This window comes from Panicum hallii, chromosome 5 (assembly GCF_002211085.1).
Source record: "Panicum hallii strain FIL2 chromosome 5, PHallii_v3.1, whole genome shotgun sequence".
NCBI lineage: Eukaryota > Viridiplantae > Streptophyta > Magnoliopsida > Poales > Poaceae > Panicum > Panicum hallii.
Genome location: NC_038046.1, coordinates 30,028,358 through 30,049,352, shown reverse-complemented (window position 1 = coordinate 30,049,352; position 20,995 = coordinate 30,028,358). Strand labels below are relative to the sequence as shown.

At 44.3% G+C, this 20,995-nt stretch overlaps 1 protein-coding gene across 1 annotated transcript; it reads right to left on the bottom strand.

Annotated features, from left to right (window-relative positions):
* Nucleotides 1–211: 211 nt before the first annotated feature.
* LOC112892591 (glutathione synthetase, chloroplastic-like) lies at nt 212–15,680 on the bottom strand. Its single transcript, XM_025959724.1, has 7 exons — nt 15,590–15,680; nt 1,559–1,631; nt 1,413–1,482; nt 1,023–1,144; nt 667–806; nt 396–588; nt 212–289 (listed from the first exon to the last, which is right to left on the bottom strand). The coding sequence occupies exons 1-7, from the start codon at nt 15,678–15,680 to the stop codon at nt 214–216; spliced, it is 765 nt and encodes a 254-aa protein (XP_025815509.1). The 3' UTR covers nt 212–213.
* Nucleotides 15,681–20,995: the final 5,315 nt, after the last annotated feature.

Here is a 20,995-nt window from a genome sequence, read left to right as displayed (position 1 = left end):
GTGACTTACAAGAGCATCATGTGGAGACCGAGGAGCATCTGTCTTTGGTGTTGCTGCCTTTGAACTTTGCAGCTGATCATCGTCATCTCCAGAAGCATAATCTTTGTCATTAGGGTCATCCTCACCATTCCTTGCACTAAAGAACTGTAGTGTACCCTTAATCAGTGCAAACAAGCAAAAACCATAGCAAAAAATCAGATCCAGTCCTCACTTTTAAGCCATGGAATAGGACCTGATTTGGTTGTGTAGTAGAACCATGGTGTGACGCGGGCTCTTCACTTGCGCGGTCCTTTTGTGCAAAAAATCAGAATGTGTAATTTCATTAGGGAAATGAGAAGGTAATAATATGGAATATTCATAGAGCACAGATGCTTGAAACTTCAATAGGTAATTACCGCAGGTAGGCTCCATATATCCCTAGCTCAGAGATTGTAAGGTCCTCAAAGCAATCACCGCCCCTAACTAGGGGAGCAAGAGAAGCTTTTGGAAAAATCCTCTGCATCAGTATGTATGCCGCAAGTGACTCCCCCTGTTCCTTCTGGAGCTTGATCAGCATGTCTCGCAACTCATGACCATATATGTTGTTCCCTGAAATAAATAATCAGGAATTAGGATCCAGAGAAGATTTAGCCAACTGTGTGATTTACAAGTGTTCCGAATACATACCTCCGCCTTCTCGCTGAGGCTTCAAGACAAAAAGGTCAGGTTTCTCTATTGCTGATTTCACAATCTCTTCATTATCCAAGCTCCACAAACCTGCGAAACTTTTACGTAGTTTGGCAATGTCCTCCTTGTTGTCAAGGAACCTGAGACATATCAGATAGTGGTTTAGATTGTGCTAATGCTCTAAATCACAATTGACAATGAAATGCAATCCAGTCAAGAAGCTTAAAGTATGTTTATAGCACTAGAAGGTAAGATGTCCTGTCAAGTTGATATGTACTTGTTTCCTGAGAAGAACTAATGTACTTTGCGCATCACCGAAATATACCAGCGAATCATCCATTGGTACTAAGAATCACCTTTCAAGGACATTAGGTTTTGCTAATTCCTGCTGGATCTTTTTTGTTCCTACTAAATGGTACGATATTGAAGGACACTTTATAGCGGATGACTGTTCCATCAAAAGTCTCGCTCTCCACTCCTGGAATAAGACGGGAAAATGTCAAAGTAAGACTGGTGCGTTATCACAAAAAAACCAGTTATTATGCATCCTCAACTCATGCTGTACACAAGAGTGAAATTCATGCACAAGAAAAGTACGTTGTTTAATAAAGGAAAAGGAAGCAAAGAGCATTGTAACAATTCAAAGAACTCTTATGATTTTTAAACCAGCAAAATGCGCTTTCAATCTGATCTAGAAATTTGCATCTATAGAAATATTTTGAATTAACAAATGCTAGATTGCATACCGCTTCCGAAGGGTAATCAGCTGGTGCATACCCAGCTCTGAAATACACAACAGCAACGGCACGACCATCTCTGCAATTCACAGATTTGCATACTAAGTACCAATAGCAATAACAAGCCTTTCTTCATGTCTGTATGGGATACTTACATCACAAGTGTTCCATCCGTAAGCACCTGGCCTTCAGCTTCAACAAGGCAGGGCGGAGGCGGGCGCGCGGGCCGTGGTGGGCGCGCGGGCGGCGGGTGGCAGCAGGCACGCAGGCGTGCGGGCGGCGGCGGGCGCGCAGGCGCACGGGCGGCGCGCAGGCGGGGGGGCGCGCAGGCGGGCGGCAGCAGGCACGCGGGCGCGCGGGCGGCGGCGGGCCCGCAGGGGGCGCGGGCGGCGGCGGGCGCGGGGGCGCGCGGGCGGCGGCCGGTGGCGGGCGTGCGGACGCCGGCCGGCGGCGGGGGTGCAGCTGTGCAGGCAGGAGCGTGAGGCACTTAGGGTTGGGGAGGGGTTGGGGGGGGGGGCAGCCGTTTGTTGGGCCACTTGTTCGATTTGGGCTGCAAATTCAACTAAAATTTTCTCGCGCGTAGTTTGGGCGCGCGGGAGTCTGCCGGCCAAACCTTTAGCTACCGACTGTCGGTCTCGATATAACATATTTACCAACCGATCGTCTGTTGATATAATCGTACAGTTTTAGCAACTGATCGACTATTACTAAAACGGCTTTTAGCTACCAACTTTCCGTCCTAACCTTTTAACAACCAACAGCTAGTAGTTAGTATCAGTTGCTAAATGTCATCCTTGGTGTAGTGAAAGTACACAACCTTGAATCAGTAAGATCGCACAGTAGACACGCCTCTGTTAGACATGACCAAAGCACGTCAATCGGCTAAACCTGATGCATCCTCATCGGTTACGGCCAAGACCTATACACCAACCCATTAAATAACCAAACATGCTACCTAATGAAGTTAGTATAGATGTTTAGGGTAACCCACCCTGTTGCTTAACGTAACTAGTTAGTTTGGTTGATACCCGATAAATGACTGCCCAGTACAGGGTAGTTAGATTGTTTGTCAAAATGTAATGTTCTTTCATTTGGATTGCAACTTTATCGTGAATTGAAATGAAAGTGTATGCATCCATTGAACTCCATCTTGCATATCATGTAGACTCGATCTCTCTCTCGCTGACGGAAGTTACCAGCTAATCCTGGAACCAGAAGGAGGTTATTCTGAAGACCCTAAGGACTTCGTCAGGGAATTCTCGGAAGGCCCGAACCAAAGTTCGGACGTTATTAACTTGACTAACCCCAGCCTCACCAGTAAAGGCAAGCCCCGGACATAACCCACTATTTTAATTATACTGCAATCTATATCTATTTACATATTCTATGCATTAAGTTCTTAGGAATTGCTTGAAACCCTAGTTGCATTCTCCTAGGAACCAATGTGATGGATACTAGTACTTGAGTCCGACTAGCTGCTATGCTAATAGGGCCGGTAGAAGTCGGGTGATTTCCTGTCACTCGCGCGATATAGGAGTTGTAATGTTTACATGCCAGACGGGAGTTTTATTAGGTATCATGATTGAGGTGATACCCCGTCTGTGTTGTTGAATTGGATAAGGCCGCAGGGTGTGTTAGCGGTGGTTAAGCATTTGAAAGTACTAACCACATGCCGCGAAATATGGTAAGCGGTAAGCCTGGTAGCCAATCGGCCCGAGGAGTGGACATACCTCCCACCACTCGTCTTGCTTCTTCTGGTTACTCATGTTCGACTGAGGAAATATGTGTTGCAAGGGCAACCAGGAATACGGGTTTTGTAGTCGCGCTACAGACGTATGTCCTGCACGAGTGATGTGCGTATGTTCCTGCAGTCGCTTGTGGTGGATCTGATCCACGAGTCGGAATGAAAGGTAAACGGTTGCTTCGGAACTATCGTTAGATGTTCCAAGCGTGTGAGTTAGGTTTACCTTGCAAGGTTAAATTCGATTCAGAATCGTCCGCCTCTCACGAAGATTGAGACTGCTTAATCCCTTTATCACACAGAGTAACAAGAGCAACTATACGATGAATAATACTGATGGTTGAGATAAAGAGCTCTACCTTGCTTGCTTAGTTGTAAGTGCTTATCTAGAATGGTTAATCACATAGAACTTGAAAGCTAAAAGTTGAAAATAAGGATCTACTCTTAGTTGCTTTTCAGCTGAAAACTAAACCCAGAACCATTATAAGCTTTCATAAGTCTAGTTATGGGCTAAGTATACCCAATCCCGGGTAAGCCTTGCTGAGTATTAGTATACTCAGCCTTGCTAGTTTTATGTTTTTCAGGTATAGTCCTTGAAGACCCTACTCTTTCCCTGCCTTGGCCCTGTGCTTTTCCAGAAGGTTGGTCCGTGGAATGGGATCCGTCCTCGGCCAACATTGAAGATACCGAGTGATGTCATGCCCGGGCTTAGCATGACATCCGTCTTGACGATGTGTTGTAATCATCGCGTATGTTTTTCGCTGCTCAAAATTATAACTTAAACAGTTTGTATTGTTTTCTCTAAGTTTGAAACTTTGTACTACTTTTATAAACTCTTGTAATATAATTCCCTATTATGTAAATTGTGATGGTGATTGTATCTCTGGACTCACCTTCGTGTGAGGTAACCTTATTTGATCCTGTGTATCGGTAGTTTATCGGGACGTTACCCGACAGGCCAAGGGATTATACCGTTTGAAGCACGTTGGAGCCCTCGGGATTGGACTCGCGTACTTGAGCCGGTATAATTCAGGTTGGTTCTACCACAGTTTACCCTTGCAAGGTTTGGAAATTCGATTCAGAATCGTCTGTTTCTTGCGGAGATTGAGACTGCTTATTCCTTCTGCCACATAGAGTAAGAACAATAACTATTGTTGGAACAATCTTGCTGGATGTTAATCTCTACCTTGCTTGTCTACTATAGGTGCTTACCTAGAATGGTTAATGAGACTAGAATTTGAAAGCTAAAATATGAAAGTTAGATCATACTCTTTGTTGCTTTTCAGCAAAAGAAAACTAGAGCCTCTCAAATTCTCCATGGTCTAGTTATGGGCTAAGTATTCCCGATTCCGGTTAAGTCTTGCTGAGTATTAGTATACTCAGTCTTGCTAGTCTATTTTTCAGGTATGACCTCTGAGAACCCCATAGATGGTCCAGCATGGCCAACCTCTGTTCTTTTTGGCTGGTCCGTGGAATGGGATCCGTCCCCGGCTGGCAGTGACCCTCCGGAATGACACCAGGTTTTGGGCTAAACATGGTGTCAATGTTTGCGATGTAGTAGTCGCGTGTTAATTTCTTCCGCTGTGACTCTACACAAGCTTGCATAGCTTGTGGTTTTCAAACAATGTTTGTATAAGTACACTTAAGTTTGAAACGTTTGTAATAATGTTTAATATTCTGTAAATTAAAAGTTGGTGAGCTGTTGTGCGTTTGTAAACTCGCCTTCGTGCGAGGTAAACCTGCTTCGATCCTGTTGAACCGTGGTTGCATCGGGTGGAGACCTGACAGACCAATGAGTTGTTCTGTTTGAAGTGCGTTGAGTTAGGATCGGCTGTATAGTGATGACTAGCGCACTTGAGCCGGAATAATTTAGGCGGTTCTGCCACAATTTGAGTCCCATCCAATGCCTGATGGCATCTGCTCAAGAAGGTTGTGCAGCTATGCAACTCTGTCTCGCCCTGTATGGTGATCTACGTCAGGCTACGGTGTGTACCGCAGCTGCCAGTACTCTTCACCTACTCGGCACGACTTCAACTTGCATCGCTGACTACCTCAACTACTCGGTACAACTCTTGCTCGCGCCGCCGACATACCGATGACTGAAACTAGTCAGAATCGACTCCGACTAGTTGGCTTCATCAACAACTGCTACGGCTTCGTTGATAATCACCCATGAATTGAGCTAAGGGACCAGACCTAGACCATGCTGCTGGGCGAGGTGTCCTCTCGAGAGTTACCTTACTTGGCCATCACTTCATCGGCGCACATCTCTCATCGTGTTTTCGGCGGCTTGTCTAGCTCCCATGCTCGGGGGCTGGGCGGATTACTACTCGGCGCATCTGCATTGGCTCCGCTAGCTTCTCAGCTTAGGGGTTGGGCGCCAATAACTACTTGATGTGGCTCCTACGACTCACCTGGCTCATAAGCTCGGGTCAATTCTGTCACACCCGATTTACAAGGACATAAACCAAGCAATCATATATGCGCCAGGATCAAGTCACGCATATATACAACAGAATTATCAAGATATCACAACACATATCATGAAATAAAAGCATATAAATTGTAAATGAATTCTTTATTACAACCGAATCAAGAATCGGTTCAAGGAGTGCAGAAGCGTAAAATAAATACATGAAGAACAGGACGCCATAGGGACATCGGCTGGGAGACAAACGCCTAGAAATCATCGAGTCCACTGATGTAGTCCTCCACGTCACCTGGTACTGAGCAGCAGTCGAAGATATCCCAAAGAGAACAAAAGAGTAGAGAAGGCAAGTGTGAGTACACAACTTGTACTCAACAAGTATAATACGAATTATGAGGCTCTACGGTTAGCTGACTCAACTGCATTACCTTTTAATCTTGGCAAATTTTATTAAAGCTATTTACTACAAGTGGATAAGTTACCATAACCCAAGTTACAGAATAATTAATTAAAATTACTCATGAGTCTACTGAAATTCAAGCCAAATCACCAAAGATAAACCCCACTAATCAGACGGAGGATCTGGTCTGCTCATGACCGTGAGCATAGCTAGTATACGAGTTTTACACTCTCGAGAGGTTGCACATCTTTACCCACAAGTCGTGAGCTACATTAGTTATTCATCACACTTCTTTAGGTGAGATGACTAGTAAGCACACTACGAGGCCGTTACAAAGAACACGTTGGTAAGATGTAACTGCTAAGGATTCTGGATCAGCAACTATGGAGCAAGCCTCAAAGGGGTGCAAGCACATAGCACAGACCAAGCCTCGTAGCGCGAGGGCCATAGAAGCTTACCACCCCTCTTGCCCCGCAGGTAAGTTATTCCCAAACCAAAATGACCTAATTAATAAGCTAAGACTGTCCCATTCCAGTCTTGTGGTTGCGCGGTTGTCCCAGGTTGTCGCTCTATGAACTGGTCCTTATGGAGAGTGGCCAACCAAGCACTAAGCATCGTGCTGGCCCCCTAAACCAAGTTTCTATAAAAACATATTTTAACAAGATGTGAGCCGCTCAAACACAAAGCACAGAGGGCCACTCTCAGAATCAAGTTGCATATACCATTAATCAAATTTAACTAAAAAGGACCATAACGTGTGAGAGCTTAGCACCTAGCACAACTTAACCAAAATGCAACCCAAGGTATTTATATATAAAGGATAAAAGTGGCTAGGAAATCCTTATAGGCATACAGTATTAGAATGCAGTATGAAATTGTATTTAAAGGTGATAGGATGTTCATGTTATACTTGCCTTCCTCAAAGTTCTCCTGCTGCTGCTCAAAGGGCTCTGAAGAAAGTGGCTCCTGGTACTCCTCTGGTGGCTCAACGTCTACTCACGATCGCAACGCCAAAACATGGTCCACACATGCACATACATGCAAACAATGGCAAAAGATAAGAAATAGTACAACAATATAATAAAACAGCACATAAAACTAAGCTAAAATTATTCTACGCGTTACAACGGTCGCATGAGCGTGAAAACCACCTAAAACGGAGCTAAGACGCGAAAACTAGGGCTAAAACAGGGTCTAGGGGCTTAAGTGCGAGAAAACTGAAGTTCCAGGGGGTTCTGCGTGAAAACCAGGGGTCTAGACATAATTAAAGGGTAGATTTAGGGTCTAACAAGCAAAAGCACAGGGGCTAGACGGCGGACCCAAAATCTAGAAAGCTCAGGGTCTTCGGTGCAAAAACAGAGGCTCAACTGGAATTATTTTTGAACTAACGTGGACTGCGGATTGTTTTCGGTAAAGCTCAGGGGCTCTTTAGCAAAACAGTATGGCTGAAATAGTATCTTCTTATCTATGCCGTCAGATCTGGATCGGACGATTTGGACCCGATCTGGCGGTGGTGGTTCGGACGGTCCGATTTGAACGGTAGGTCGGACGGTCTGATCTGATCGCGGCGGATCGGACGGTTCAGGGCTGACGCGGGCGAGGGACGGTGGCGCTGGGTCGTCAGAACAACTTCCCGTGGTGGCACGTCGCTGGAGTGCACTGAACTCGGTGCTCCGGGCCGGGATTCGAACGGGGATTGGGTCAGGGAGGATCAGCGCATCATGCGTAGTCCACCTGGGGCTACAACAAGGTCCAGCAAGGCTCAGGGCGGCGAGAGCCATGGTGGCAGCGGGTCTGCGCGGCGAAGGTCGCTAGCGTGCATGGTCTGGCCGCAAGGATGGGCTACGATCTACTACATCTAGCGCAAAAGGGGCAGGAGAGGGCGCTGGTGCTCACCGAGGGCTCAAATTGGCCGGAGAGGCAGCGCAGGGTGACCGGCGGCGAGATCCGAGCGGCGGGTCGGTGTGGAGCTCGCGGAGGGGATCGATGTAGGGCATCTCCGAGCTCCTGGACTCCACGGGTCGACTCGTGAAGCTCCTGCAGAGATGCTACGAGGGTTAAGAAGGTCGGGGAACCACCGGCGGCGAGGAATCAAGGTGGCGGAGCAAATTACGGACGGCAACGTCGGGTGCAATTCCGGCCGTTGCATGGGCCGGGGTCGCGGGTGAAGGCTTCGGGAAGCTTCCTGGCGTCGAGGCGAAGCTGATGCGGGCCTTGGCTGGGTCTGGGGTGCAGCGGAGCGGCCGGTCCACGGTGGGGCAGGGAGCTCTGCGCAGCAAAGCGAGCGGGCGGTGGCGCCCGGGTTTTCGGGTGGCGGCCACGGGTAGGGAATAAGGGCGCAGGGGTTTGCGGGTGCGTTTAAAGGGGAAAGCCGGGGTTCTCGGGGGGGAGCGCTCTGGGAAGGCCGGCGGGGATCGCGGGCAGGCGTTGCACGGCCGGTGGAGCGAGGAGGAAGAAAGGAAGGAGGAGGCCGGGCGCCGACAGGTGGGGTCTGAACGGTCAGAGGAGGGGAGAGGGAGAGCGCGGGCTCGCTGGGCTGAGGGAGGCGGGGTAAGGGAGTTGGGCTGCACGAGCTGGGCTGAACGCCGTAAGGGAAGGGGAGTGGGCCGCGGGGAAAGGGAGCCGGCCCGAAGGGGAGGAGAGGAGCAGGCCGGGCTGGGCTGGAAGCTAGGGTTGCTTTCCTATTACTTTCCTTTTTCTTTTTCCAACCAACTCAAATCTATTTGATTTCAAATCAAATTTGAATTCAACTCCTATGCACTCAACCAAATAAAACTTATGCACCAGCATGAATGCACACACATGTTGAACCTAAAATAAATTTTAATTGTTTATGGAATTTAATTAAATTAAATGCAAACTAGGCAAAATAAATTCTTAGAAAATTACTGGAGCCAAATTAAATTCATTATAAATCTCGAAATTTTTCATTAGGGTGTTACACTGGACGTCGTAAAACTACTCGGAAAAAACTTACGTGAAGACTTCGCTCTATTACCTCGGGGTTAAATAACCAGCGGTAACAGATGGGATCTCAAGTTAAGATTTATTTTGAGTGGTAATTTCGGGTTACTTTCGGAAAGTTATTTGCTTAACCATTTTTTCAGGGATGCTATCCCAAAAAAAGGGTTTTTGAATTTCTGAACCAATTTACTCATTTTAACCATCAACTCAAATTCTTAATTTTTAAGCAATGCATGCCACGACTCCTTGGATCCTTTTTTTCAAATCTTAGGATTTGGATTCAAGGCTCAAGGGCTGCAGAACATGCGGCATCGACGGCTTATTTTTCAAATTTTTGGAAGATAAGAGCAGAAGATTCAAGACTAATTTGACCATCAGCCTGATTCTTCGATTCAACCTAAGGCTCGGGGGCTACTCCATATGGAGTGCGAGTTTCATCACACCCCATATAAAAGAAGACTTGACAACTACTCAGGGCATGAGCACCTCACAGTCTTGATGCAGCCAAGGAAGTACTCAGAAGACACCTTCAAGATGAAGTTCGAGAGAACTCGATGACGCCTTCAGAAGTAGTCGGAAGCCTGCAGTACTCGACTATGAAGAGCTCGGGGGCTCGGAAGCCTGCAATACTCGACTACAAAAAGCTCGGGGGCTTGTCAGATCTAGAGCCACGGGACTGCGCACATGGCGTACATATTCTAGGATAAGGGATGGGACATGGCCCACATCCTACACCAATTGTCACTACTCGTACAGGAGTAGGACTAGTCGGAACAGAAGAAAACTACCCAAGTAGTACTCGGGTAGGACTCCTAAGCTCGTATTGTGCTAGGACTTCCATGTAACCCTGTTCTCCTAGACTATATAAGGGCGGGCAGGGACCCCTCCAAACATTACATCATCTAAGGCAATACAAACCATCACACAGGATGTAGCGTATTACGCTCTCGGCGGTCTGAACCTTTCTAAATCTTGTGTTCCTTGCACCTTCGAGTTTCTGATCTCGGCGACACCCCACCTACAATCTACCACCTCGGGGATATCCCTCGGTGGGCTTGGAAGTTAAGCACCGACACGGGCCAATGGCCAGGTTGAGCGCGCGAATGGCATGGTCCTTGACATCTTGAAGAAACGACTCTACACTGCAAACAACAAAAAAGGTGCCAAGTGGATTCATGAACTCCCACATGTAGTCTTGGTGCTGCGCACTCAACCCAGCAAAGCCACAGGACAATTACTTTTCTTCCTAGTCTACGGGTCAAAAGCCATCCTCCCTGCAGACATAATGTGGACATCCCCAAGACTGGAGATGTACAAAGAGGGCAAAACCGATGAAGCCAGACAACTCGAGCTTGATTCAATTGAAGAGGCACGGTGCAATGCTCTGGTAGAATCAGCTCGCTACCTACACGGAGTCCGGCGCTACCATAACCGCAACGTTCAAGAGAGGTCCTCCATGTAACACCCTAGGTGTTTGAAGTGCTAAAACTAGATCATGCATATAGCATCATGCATAATGACAAAAATAATTCAAACAGTGCATTTCTTATATGTATATGTATGCATGTGTATGTATGTGTATATAGGATTTTTTCATTTTGTGTCCGTAATCTTTCATGCTTCACTTGTTATGATAAATGCAATATAAAAACACAATCACATTTTAATGCCTGCAAGCTCACTTAAAAGACCAATTTCAAATTCAAATTTTAAACACGTGAAATGAATAGGAATTCAAATTCTAGTTGTATTAAATTTAAAATAACTTTTAAACTATAGCTCAAATGAACTTTGGCCTAAAACAAAAGTTGTAGATTTTCAAATTCTGTACAACTTTTATATTCAAACTTTTTCATATTTCTATGCAAAATCTTGAGAAAATATGATTTCAAACCGGCCCTCCCTTCTCTCTTCTCTCTTCTCTTTTCTCTCTTCCCTCCCCTGTTTTTCTCCCCCGCCGAGCAGAGACTGCCGGTCACATGTCCGGCGATGCCTGACCGGCGCAAGGCGCCAAGGCCCGCGCTCGACCTGCCGCGGACCTGCTCTCGGCCGCACGCCATCCCTCCCCTACGCCCGCGAGCTCACCCAACACCCGCACGCCACGCGCCACACGAATCCTCGCCGCCGCGCCGTGCCAAGCCAACCCGCGGCTGCGCTCCCCGGTACGGCAGCTGCAGCAGCCCTCGCCCAACCGCCGGCCGCGCAATTCGCCCTCGCCCACGCCAGGATCTTTTTCTCCCCGTCGCGCCATGCCACGTGCCCGCCGATGCCTGCCGGCCGCTCCACGACGCCACCGCGGCCGCACGCCTCGCCGGCGCCCCGGCACGCTGCCCCGACGCCCAATGCCGAGCGCCTGGCCGCGCCACTCCCTCCTCCCTTCCCCTCACGAGCCTATAAAAGGCCAGCTTGAGCCCCTGCGCGCTCGCCAAGCTCGCCCGCCGGCCACCATTGCCGCCGCCGAGCCCTGCGCCCGCCGACGACCACCCTCCGGCCTCCCTCCGCCCCCATCAACCCCCTAGCTAGCTCGCCCCCGACCTCCTGAAGCTCGCCGAACCAACCACCACCGCTCCCCCTCGCCAGAGTGCCGCCGCCGCCGAGCCTCGGCCACCCCATTCCCAAAAGAGGCCATCCCCAGGTAGCTCTTGCTTCGCTGGTGCTCCCCGGCCAGGCCTCGTCGCCGATCGACCCTCCCCCTTGCCAGATTTCGAGCTTCACCACCGCAGCCACGGCCAAGGGCCACATTGCTTCGATTTCAGTCTTTCAAGGTTCCTAAGCGCAAAAGTGCAGGGCCTATCTGCAAACTTCTGTTTCCACTCTAGTTGTCACAGCTGCGAATTTGTAAATTAGTTAAAAAATCGAATACAAATCAGAAAAATGCAAAATAAAATTTTCTGAGTTCCTTGTGATGCAATCTATAACATTTCTTACATGCACATCTTTAGTTACTAAATAATTTTTGGTCTAGTTTAAATGCAATTTTAAATAGATTTTATGTGTATATTTTGTTCTAGGCTAGCACTGAGGTTGATTTTTGGATAGTATATTAGTTTCGAGATGCTGAGACTTGTGTAAAAATTTCAAGTCCAGAACGAGTCTCTAGGTATAGTTATTATTATATCTTGCTTTATGCACTATTTTGATAGATGTGTTTATTCATGATGTTACACAACTATGCTGGGCTTGAAACTTCTACAGTAGTGCTACCTTATCACATAGATGCTATGAAAAAAGTTTGGGACATTTTGCTTCTTCCTAACTTGCTCATATGAGTTTAGTTAAGAGTAAATGCATTAAATAAGTATAAATAGGTCCTGTACTTGGAAAAATATGCAAGTTTGACCAGAGCCTACTTTTGATATTCTAGTCATGCTAGAAAAATTTGAGGTTCATATTCACAGTAGATCTGCAGATACAAATATATATTTGCTACTGCATATCTGTGTTGTTTAATTTTCTATGCTCTGTTAGTTGCCAAATAAAATTTGAAAAATTTACAGTCGATTCACTAAAGATTTGAGAGTACTCTGTAAAATTGTGGGCACCAGTACTTGCTTGGTTTGATCTGCGTAAATGAATTTAGGTTCTAGTAGTAGCTATTTACTTTATTTTTCATGAATAATCTGCTGGATAAAAATGACTGAAAAGTTTATAGTAAATTGGCCACTAAGAAATATGGTCTGCATAAAATATTCAAGAACAGAACCGATGTCTAGCTTTAGTTAAAGAGTGTCACAAGTTGTCTTGTGTTGGGTCGAGAAAATAAAAAATGGCTGCATGTTAATAACTTATGAAAACATCCCCTTTCACCTAATGAAGTAAGTAAAACTAATTAGTACTCAATAAATGATTGTCCAAGGAAATATAAATAAAATGCTTTACAATTTAACTTGAAGTTTTGTTGGATTACAACTTTATAGTGAAATATTTATTTATCTTCAATCATTAACACAACTCATGCATGTGCATTCATATAGAATTGACTACTCCCACTGACAGAACGTACGAGATGGTCCCCGAGTCTGAGAGTGAGCAGCGTGAAGCTCAAGTGAATCTAACTGAAGTTGTTGAAGACCCGAACCAAAGTTCGGAAGAGCCCAAGGCTAATTTTGCTCACGAAGGCAAGCTGTAGGATCAAGGACACCGGCTAGAGGGGGGGTGAATAGACGGTTTTAACTAAAAGCAAAGCACTTAGGAGAAATTTAATTAGTACAACAAGAGATTTAAATTTCTAGCCTAAGTCAAGCTAAATTGGGTTTGCAATCTAGGGTGATCAAGCAAAGATAGAATCTAGGAATGTAAACTTGCACAAGAGTAGATGCGATAAAGAATTGCAAGGTAAGAACCAATTCTCAAGACACAAGAATTTATCCCGTGGTGTCGATGACTTGCCGGTCACCCCTAATCCACGTTGAGGTGGATTCAATGAACTCGATTGCTCCTCTACCAAATCTTCACTTAGTCCTTGAGCCAATCGATCAAAGAACCTCTCCAAACCTCGGTTCCACTAGGATGCTCTTCACCGCTCCGGCGAGGTGAGCTCAACCTCTTACAAATTTGGCCACGGTACCTTCACAATCTCTTTTTAAATGCTCGATGGCTCACACGATCTCCAAGCCGTCTAGGAGGCGGCAACCTCCAAGAGTAACAAGCCTACGACGCTTGCTTGGAATCCCACTAGTGCCTCAATGATCAACCTCTTTGATGCAATGCACTAAACACACTCTAACTCACAAGAATGCAATCACTAAGCAATGGTGAGTGAGAGATGAGTGAATGAGAGCTCAAAGATATTCTAGTGTCTTTCTCAAGTGCCAAGGGAGCTCTCATGCAGCCAAAGGGTGAGTATATATAGCCTACCAACACAAACTAGCCGTTTGGAGAAGTTGGTGGGTTTTTCGCGACATTGGCGGACAGTCTGCCAGCTACCGGCGGACAGTCCGCCTGCTCCCCCAACGGTCAACTGTTGCAAAAATAGCATGGTCAGAACTAGCCGTTACAGACAAACCGGACAGTCCGCCATACAGGACCGGATAGTCCGGTTGGACGAAACTTTCTATCCAGAAGCTTGAGATAAACCGGACGGTCCGATGAAAGAAACTGGACAGTCCGGGGGTGCTAGACTGTCCGGTCTGATGAACCAGACTGTCCGGTTCAGACGTGAAGTGTAGGAAACCTTGCTATTGTGTGCATCTTTTCTCTCATGTGCCATGTTTCTCAAAGTATGCAATACAAAGACTCGATCATAAGGCACTTAGTAAATTTCCGAGCAAACGATCATCGGCCCCTCTTAATAGTACGGCTATCTAGCCTAAAAGCCCGGTCGAGTTCTTCTCTACTCTTCTTTGGACCGGCAAAAATAAAATCCCTATGTTATACCTTTGCCTTGAGCTGTCCATTTTGAGTCTCTTCTTAGATCGTTGCGCCATTTTCTTCTTTTCAACTATTCATCTATGGACCATCCTACTCTCATAAACCTCAATGAAGCAGTTAGTCCACTTATAGTTGTCATTAATTACCAAAACACAATTTTGGGGCCTAGATGCTTTCAATATCCCCCTTTTTGGTAATTGATGACAACTAAGCAAAGGAGTGATATAATTGAGTTTTTCAAGCCTATTTCATCCACTAGGTATTAGATAGACTTGAGAGAGAATTTTGAAAGACTTACTCATATTCAATTTGAGTATTGTAAGATAGAGCAAGACTTCTTCAAAATTCTAAGAGTAGAAGAAAAACTCCCCCTACATATGTGCATATAATTTTTTTTAATTCCACACATATGTCTTGATATAAAAATTTTGGTGAAATTTCCCCTGCAAAATGAAAGCGAGGCAAGAGAATATACATATCCAATATGCAAAATTTGTTAGCCTCATCAACCACATCCAAAGATAGATAAGTAAATAAATATTAAGCCCAACTAGTTCATCACAACTGATTTTAAAGGGGTTCAAGCACACACATAAGTATTACAAGCCCAAATAGCAAATAGTTCATGCGGAGCAAATAAACATGAAATGCAAAAAGTTCATAGTTCATGCATGCAAATGCAAGAGGGTCTTCATCTTCTCCAAGAGCAAGCTCCCCCTAAGGCCATCCACTCCTTTCTCTTCTTCTCCCCCTTTGGCATCAAATACCAAAAAGAGAGGCCTTCACCAATGTAGCCAAATCAATCGTCTTGTGGTGGAGGCGGTGGAGGAAAATAGGGATGAAAAGGATAGAATGATGGTGGAGGAGTCGGAGCCGAGAATATGGAGTAGAAATGATCTGAGAAACCCGTAAGACTTGCATTGATGTTGTGAATGTCTTCTTCGATGCGCTGCTGCCGAGCCTCAATATCAGAGTAACTAGAGGAAGAACCACCATGAGGTCCACTGTGACTTCCACTCACATCATATCACCAAACCGAGCATCAAGAGCCTCAATCAGTGTGTAACCCAGTGTGCACCTGCTCAAGCCTAGTCATGATTGGGTTATACATGGTGTCGTGAATGTGTTGGCCAAAAGAATTCAAGCGATTGTCCACATAGCCATAGAAGTTTTGCTCCATAGTGTTAAGCCTTTGATTAACTTGCTCCCCATAAATCTCAAAATGAGAAGAGAAACTAGCATTGACATTGTTTTGGAGAGTAGTGAAGTAAGGATCAAAGTACCCTGCAGGAGGCTCCCAAAATTGCTGACCAGGTTGAGGAGGAGGAGGCACGTCTTGAGTAGCTTCTTGAGCAGGAGCTTCTTGACCGGCATTAGGATTATATGTAGCATGTGGATCATCAACCTCATTAATGGGAGTGAGAGCTCTCTGACGGAAATCTCTGTTATTAGCGAATGGTTTGTATGGTGTGTGCTTTTCTGGCCTTGGACCATCATAATTTGTTTCCTGAATAATGAAAGACATGATATAGGGAGCAAAGTAGATGTTGACCTCAAGATTTTTCTTCTTATGTTAAATTTGATGCATGATTATCCTCACAACATCCATCTTCTCACCCCTGAGAACATGATCTACAAAATTCCTTGAATATCCAAGAAAGTTTTCTCGATATCCGCTCTTAGGAACAAGTGTGCACCTAGAAATTTTGTTCAAGACTGCAGGCCAATGCTTAAGTCCTGTGATCCACCATAGACACGGTCAATTCTTGTTCTATTTGGCTCATAGTAGCTTGTAATGTCATCATCTCTCATTTCAGGGTCGTCTTGTAGACTGATAATGTCAGGACCTGTGGTGAACTGATAGTTGATTTTGATGGCACTGGCAAAATCAGCAAAAGAAGCTTCATATTTGATCTTCCCAGTCATCCATTCAATTTGCTCATTTGCAAAATCAAGTTCAACTGTGGCATAGAATTGTCAGATGATGGTATTGTTCCAGTCACACCTGTGAGTAAGAAACTCTCTTAATCCGATGCGTTAAAGCATCGGGATCAAATCATGCATGATTGGCTGAGAAGACATATAATTAAGATCAATGGTCTGATGTGCAAAGACTGTCTTGTTCACAAGATGACCATAGAATGCCTCTTCTTGCACTTTTGTGTGGAAATAAAGATTGTTAGTGTTTCGCTCAAGACCATATTGATAGGAACGTCTTTCCGATAAATAGGCTGCAGCAGTCCAAACTCTAGGGGCAGTGTTAGCTTTCTCATTGATCAAGACATCATCCTCCCCCTCATCTTCATAGTATTCGAAAGGATCATCCACAAGAGTATTGCTAGGAGGAACATATTCCTCATCCTCAGACTTGGAGGAGGACGAAGAAGGATCACGAACGCGTTGCCTCTTGGGAGCATTGTCCTTCTTTGTTGCACTTTTCTTGACCCTTCCATGAGAGGACATGACGAGGGGATACCGAGAAGACATGAGGGGATCGCGGAGTGTCCGGGGATTGAAGCGGAGGGTCCGCGAATCCGGCCAAAAATTGACTTATGGGTGAGGGGATCTTGTGGTGTGAGGTGAGGAAAAGAGAGAGGAGCGGTTATTTTGGGCGGATGGGAACAAATGAAGGGGTGAGGAGGTGTTATGTGCCCGGCGCTAGGGTTACAGGGCAAAAATCGGTTCGACCGAACAGTCCGGTGACTACCGGCGGACAGTCTGGTTTGAAGAAGGTTTCTGTGTGAAAAGTTCCAATTTCACGGACAGTCCGGTATACAACAGGCGGACAGTCCGCCAGGGGCGGACAGTCCGGTTTGAAGAAAGTTTCTGTGTGAAAACTCCAATCACACGGACAGTCCGGTTTACCACAGGCGGACAGTCCGGTATGAGTGATCAAAGTCCAAATTCCTTGTCCAACTTGCTGATGTTAATCCAAAAACTTCCAATACCACAAAATTCAAAATTCATGATGAATCCATGATATCCGATAACCAATTTGTTGAAGATTTGGCCATAAGGGGATTGCTTGAACTTGAGAATTTTGAGACCTCATGCATGGAATATAGGACATGTATGAAATGCATTAAGATGAGTTTACTCATAAAGGTAAAAATCATGAATGTGAAATATGTATCATGTCTCAAGACACATTAGAGAAGTCAATGACATTGAGTTTATTGCGGAGCTTGCAAAAGCGTGATTCATCCAACAGCTTGGTGAAGATATTGGCCAATTGATCATTAGTGCCGATTCCTTCAATCTTGATATCTCCCTTGCTAACATGATCTCTAAGAAAGTGATGCCGAATACCAATATGCTTGGTTCTTGAGTGTTGTATAGGATTGTTGGCAATCTTGATAGCACTTTCATTATCACATAATAAGAGAATATCCTTAAAATTAATGCCATAGTCAAGAAGAGTTTGTTTCATCCATAATAATTGAGCGCAGCAGCTCCCCGCTGAAATATATTCCGCTTCGGCGGTAGAGAGAGCCACGGAGTTTTGTTTCTTAGAAGACCATGAAACAAGGGAACAACCAAGAAGTTGGCATCCACCGGAAGTGCTCTTTCTATCAATCTTACAACCGGCATAATCGGAATCTGAATAACCAACCAATTCAAATTGAGCTCCCTTCGGATACCAAAGACCAATATTTGGAGTATACTTCAAGTATCTCATAATTCGCTTTACGGCCGTCAAGTGACATTCTTTAGGTGCGGCTTGAAATCATGCACACATGCAAACACTAAACATAATATCGGGCCTAGATGCGGTAAGGTAAAGCAAACTACCAATTATTGAATCTATAGAGTTTGAGATCTACCGGTTTACCTTCCTCATCAAGATCAAGATGACCATTTGTTGCCATAGGTGTTTTAATTGGTTTAGCCTCTTCCATACCAAATTTCTTCAATATGTCCTTGACATATTTAGATTGACAAACAAATGTGCCTTCTTTCAATTGTTCGATTTGAAGACCAAGGAAGAAGCTTAATTCACCAATCATTGACATTTCAAACTCCCTAGACATCATCTTTCCAAATTTTTCACAAAAACTTTCATTAGTAGAACCAAAGATAATGTCATCAACATATATTTGACAAATAAAGATATCATGACCAATCTTCTTAGTGAATAAGGTTGTATCAACTTTCCCAATTTTGAAGCCTCTAGAAGTGAGAAAATCTCTAAGCCTCTCGTACCAAGCATGAGGTGCTTGTTTCAACCCATAGAGAGCCTTAGAAAGTTTAAACACGTGGTTCGGTTTCATAGAATCCTCAAAACCGGGAGGTTGTTCTACAAAAACTAGCTCATTTATTTTACCATTTAAGAAAGCACTTTTAACATCCATTTGATATAGTTTAATGTTATGAGAAAAAGCATAAGCAAGTAAGATTCTAATAGCTTCTAATCTAGCTACAGGAGCAAAAGTTTCACCGAAATCCAAACCTTCGACTTGAGTGTAGCCTTGAGCCACTAGTCTTGCCTTGTTCCTTACAACAATTCCATCTTCATTTTGCTTGTTATGAAAGACCCATTTGGTACCAATAACATTGTAATTCTTGGGCCTCTCAACCAATTCCCAAACCTTATTGCGGGTAAAGTTATTTAGTTCTTCATGCATAGCATTGACCCAATCCGGATCTTGTAATGCTTCATCTATACAGTTAGGTTCAATAGAAGAAACAAAAGAATAATGTTGACAAAAAGAAGCAATGCGAGATCGAGTTTGAACACCCTTACTAATATCACCCATAATTTGATCAATGGGGTGATCTTTTGCAACATTATGATGAATCCTAGGTTGTGCACTTGGTTCTTGGGTTGATGAAGATGGAGGGGATGATGACAATAGTTGAGAGTCATCTTGAGGAACATTTTCTTGAACGATATCATTAGAGGGTTGATCTTGATCATTATTATTCATTGAAGAGGGTGGATTCCCCCTTAGAGAGCACGATGCACCAACATCTTCATCTTCTTCTTGTCTTGGTCTAATGTCTCCAATCGACATAGTCTTCATGGCGTTAGCCAAGCCTTTATCTCTAACATCTTCAATATTATCTTTTTCATCTTGAGAGCCATTCGTTTCGTCAAACTCAATATCATAAGCTTCTTCAACAATGCCCTTAGTCTTGTTATATACACTATAAGCTTTGCTACAAGATGAGTACCCAAGAGGAAATCCTTCATCACACTTGCCTTGAAATTTTGATAACCGGATACCTTTCCTTAGTATATAACACTTGCAACCGAAAACCCAAAAATAAGAAATATTGGGTTTTCTTCCAATAAGAGCTCATAGGGAGTCTTGTTGAAGAACCTATGACAATAGAGTTTATTTGAAGCATGACAAGCGGTATTGATTGCCTCGGCCCAAAAAGAATGAGATACATCATATTCCGAGAGCATTGATCTTGCCATATCAATTAGAGTCCTATTTTTCCTCTCAACCAATCCATTTTGCTCAGGTGTATATGTGGTTGAAAATTCATGTTTAATACCCTTCTCATCACAAAAGTTTTCAATTCTTGAATTCTTAAATTCACTTCCATTGTCACTTCTCACTTTCTTCAATTTGTTCTCAAATTCATTTTCCGCCCTTGTAACAAATCTCTTAAAAATATCACCGACATCGGCCTTGTCATGAAGAAAGAATACCCAAGTATATCTAGAATAGTCATCCACTACCACAAGACAATAACTATTTCCACCAATGCTTCTATAAGTAGTAGGTTCAAATAAGTCCATATGAAGCAACTCAAGAGGTCTTGTGGTTGACATGTTACTCTTGGATGGATGTGAATTTGAGACTTGTTTGCCGGCTTGACAAGCGCTACACAATTTATCCTTATCGAACTTGACATCTTTCAATCCAACAACAAGATCATGCTTGATAAGCCTATTTAATTGTTTCATGCCGACATGTCCTAGTCTTCTATGCCATAACCAACCCATAGATGACTTAGAAAACAAACATGTGGTTAGGCTTCCTTTCTTAGAGGCAAAATCAACAAGATATAAGCTTTCATGCCTAAAACCTTTAAAGATGTTGGTTTTACCATCTAGAGAAGTCACCTAAAATTCATTACTAGTAAAAGAACATCTATATCCATTATCACATAATTGAGCAATTGAAAGTAAGTTGAAATTAAGAGAATCAACAAGTAGCACATTAGAAAGAGTGAGATCATTAGAGAGAGCTATGTTACCCAAACCTTTTACCTCTCCCTTGCTATCATCTCCAAAGGTGATGTTGTCAAAGCCGGAAATACCATAGTCGATATAAGAGAACATTTTCTTGTCACCGGTCATGTGATTAGTGCAACCACTATCAATCACCCAATGTCTTCCACCAGCTTTATAATCCACCTACAAAGATGAATTAATTTTGTTTAGGTACCCAAACTTGCTTGGGTCCTTGAATGTTAGTTACCAAAGCTTTGGGCACCCAAATTGATTTTCTTTTAGTGCCACTAATAGGTAGACCAACAAATTTAGCACATACATTCCCATTAGCATTCTTTCTAAGGACATAGGATGCATCAAAGGATATGGTCTTCTTGTTCTTGCACATGTGATGGACTTACACCTTTTTCTTGCAAATAAAGCAAGTTTTCATCTTGTCTTCCTCATTATATTTGACTTGAGATTTCTCAAAGATGGTTTTCTTAGGGATGAAAGCCGA

What these genes read in the sequence shown, in the direction of transcription:
- LOC112892591 (XM_025959724.1), bottom strand. Translation starts at nt 15,680, where the DNA reads ATGCCGGTCAAGAAGCTCCTGCTCAAGAAGCTACTCAAGACGTGCCTC. An exon ending in TTTTGGGAGCCTCCTGCAGG is followed by an intron (nt 1,632 to 15,589) that starts GTACTTTGATCC and finishes CGCGCCCACCAC; the next exon opens with GGCCCGCGCGCCCGCCTCCG. An exon ending in CTGATTACCCTTCGGAAGCG is followed by an intron (nt 1,145 to 1,412) that starts GTATGCAATCTA and finishes GTCTTATTCCAG; the next exon opens with GAGTGGAGAGCGAGACTTTT.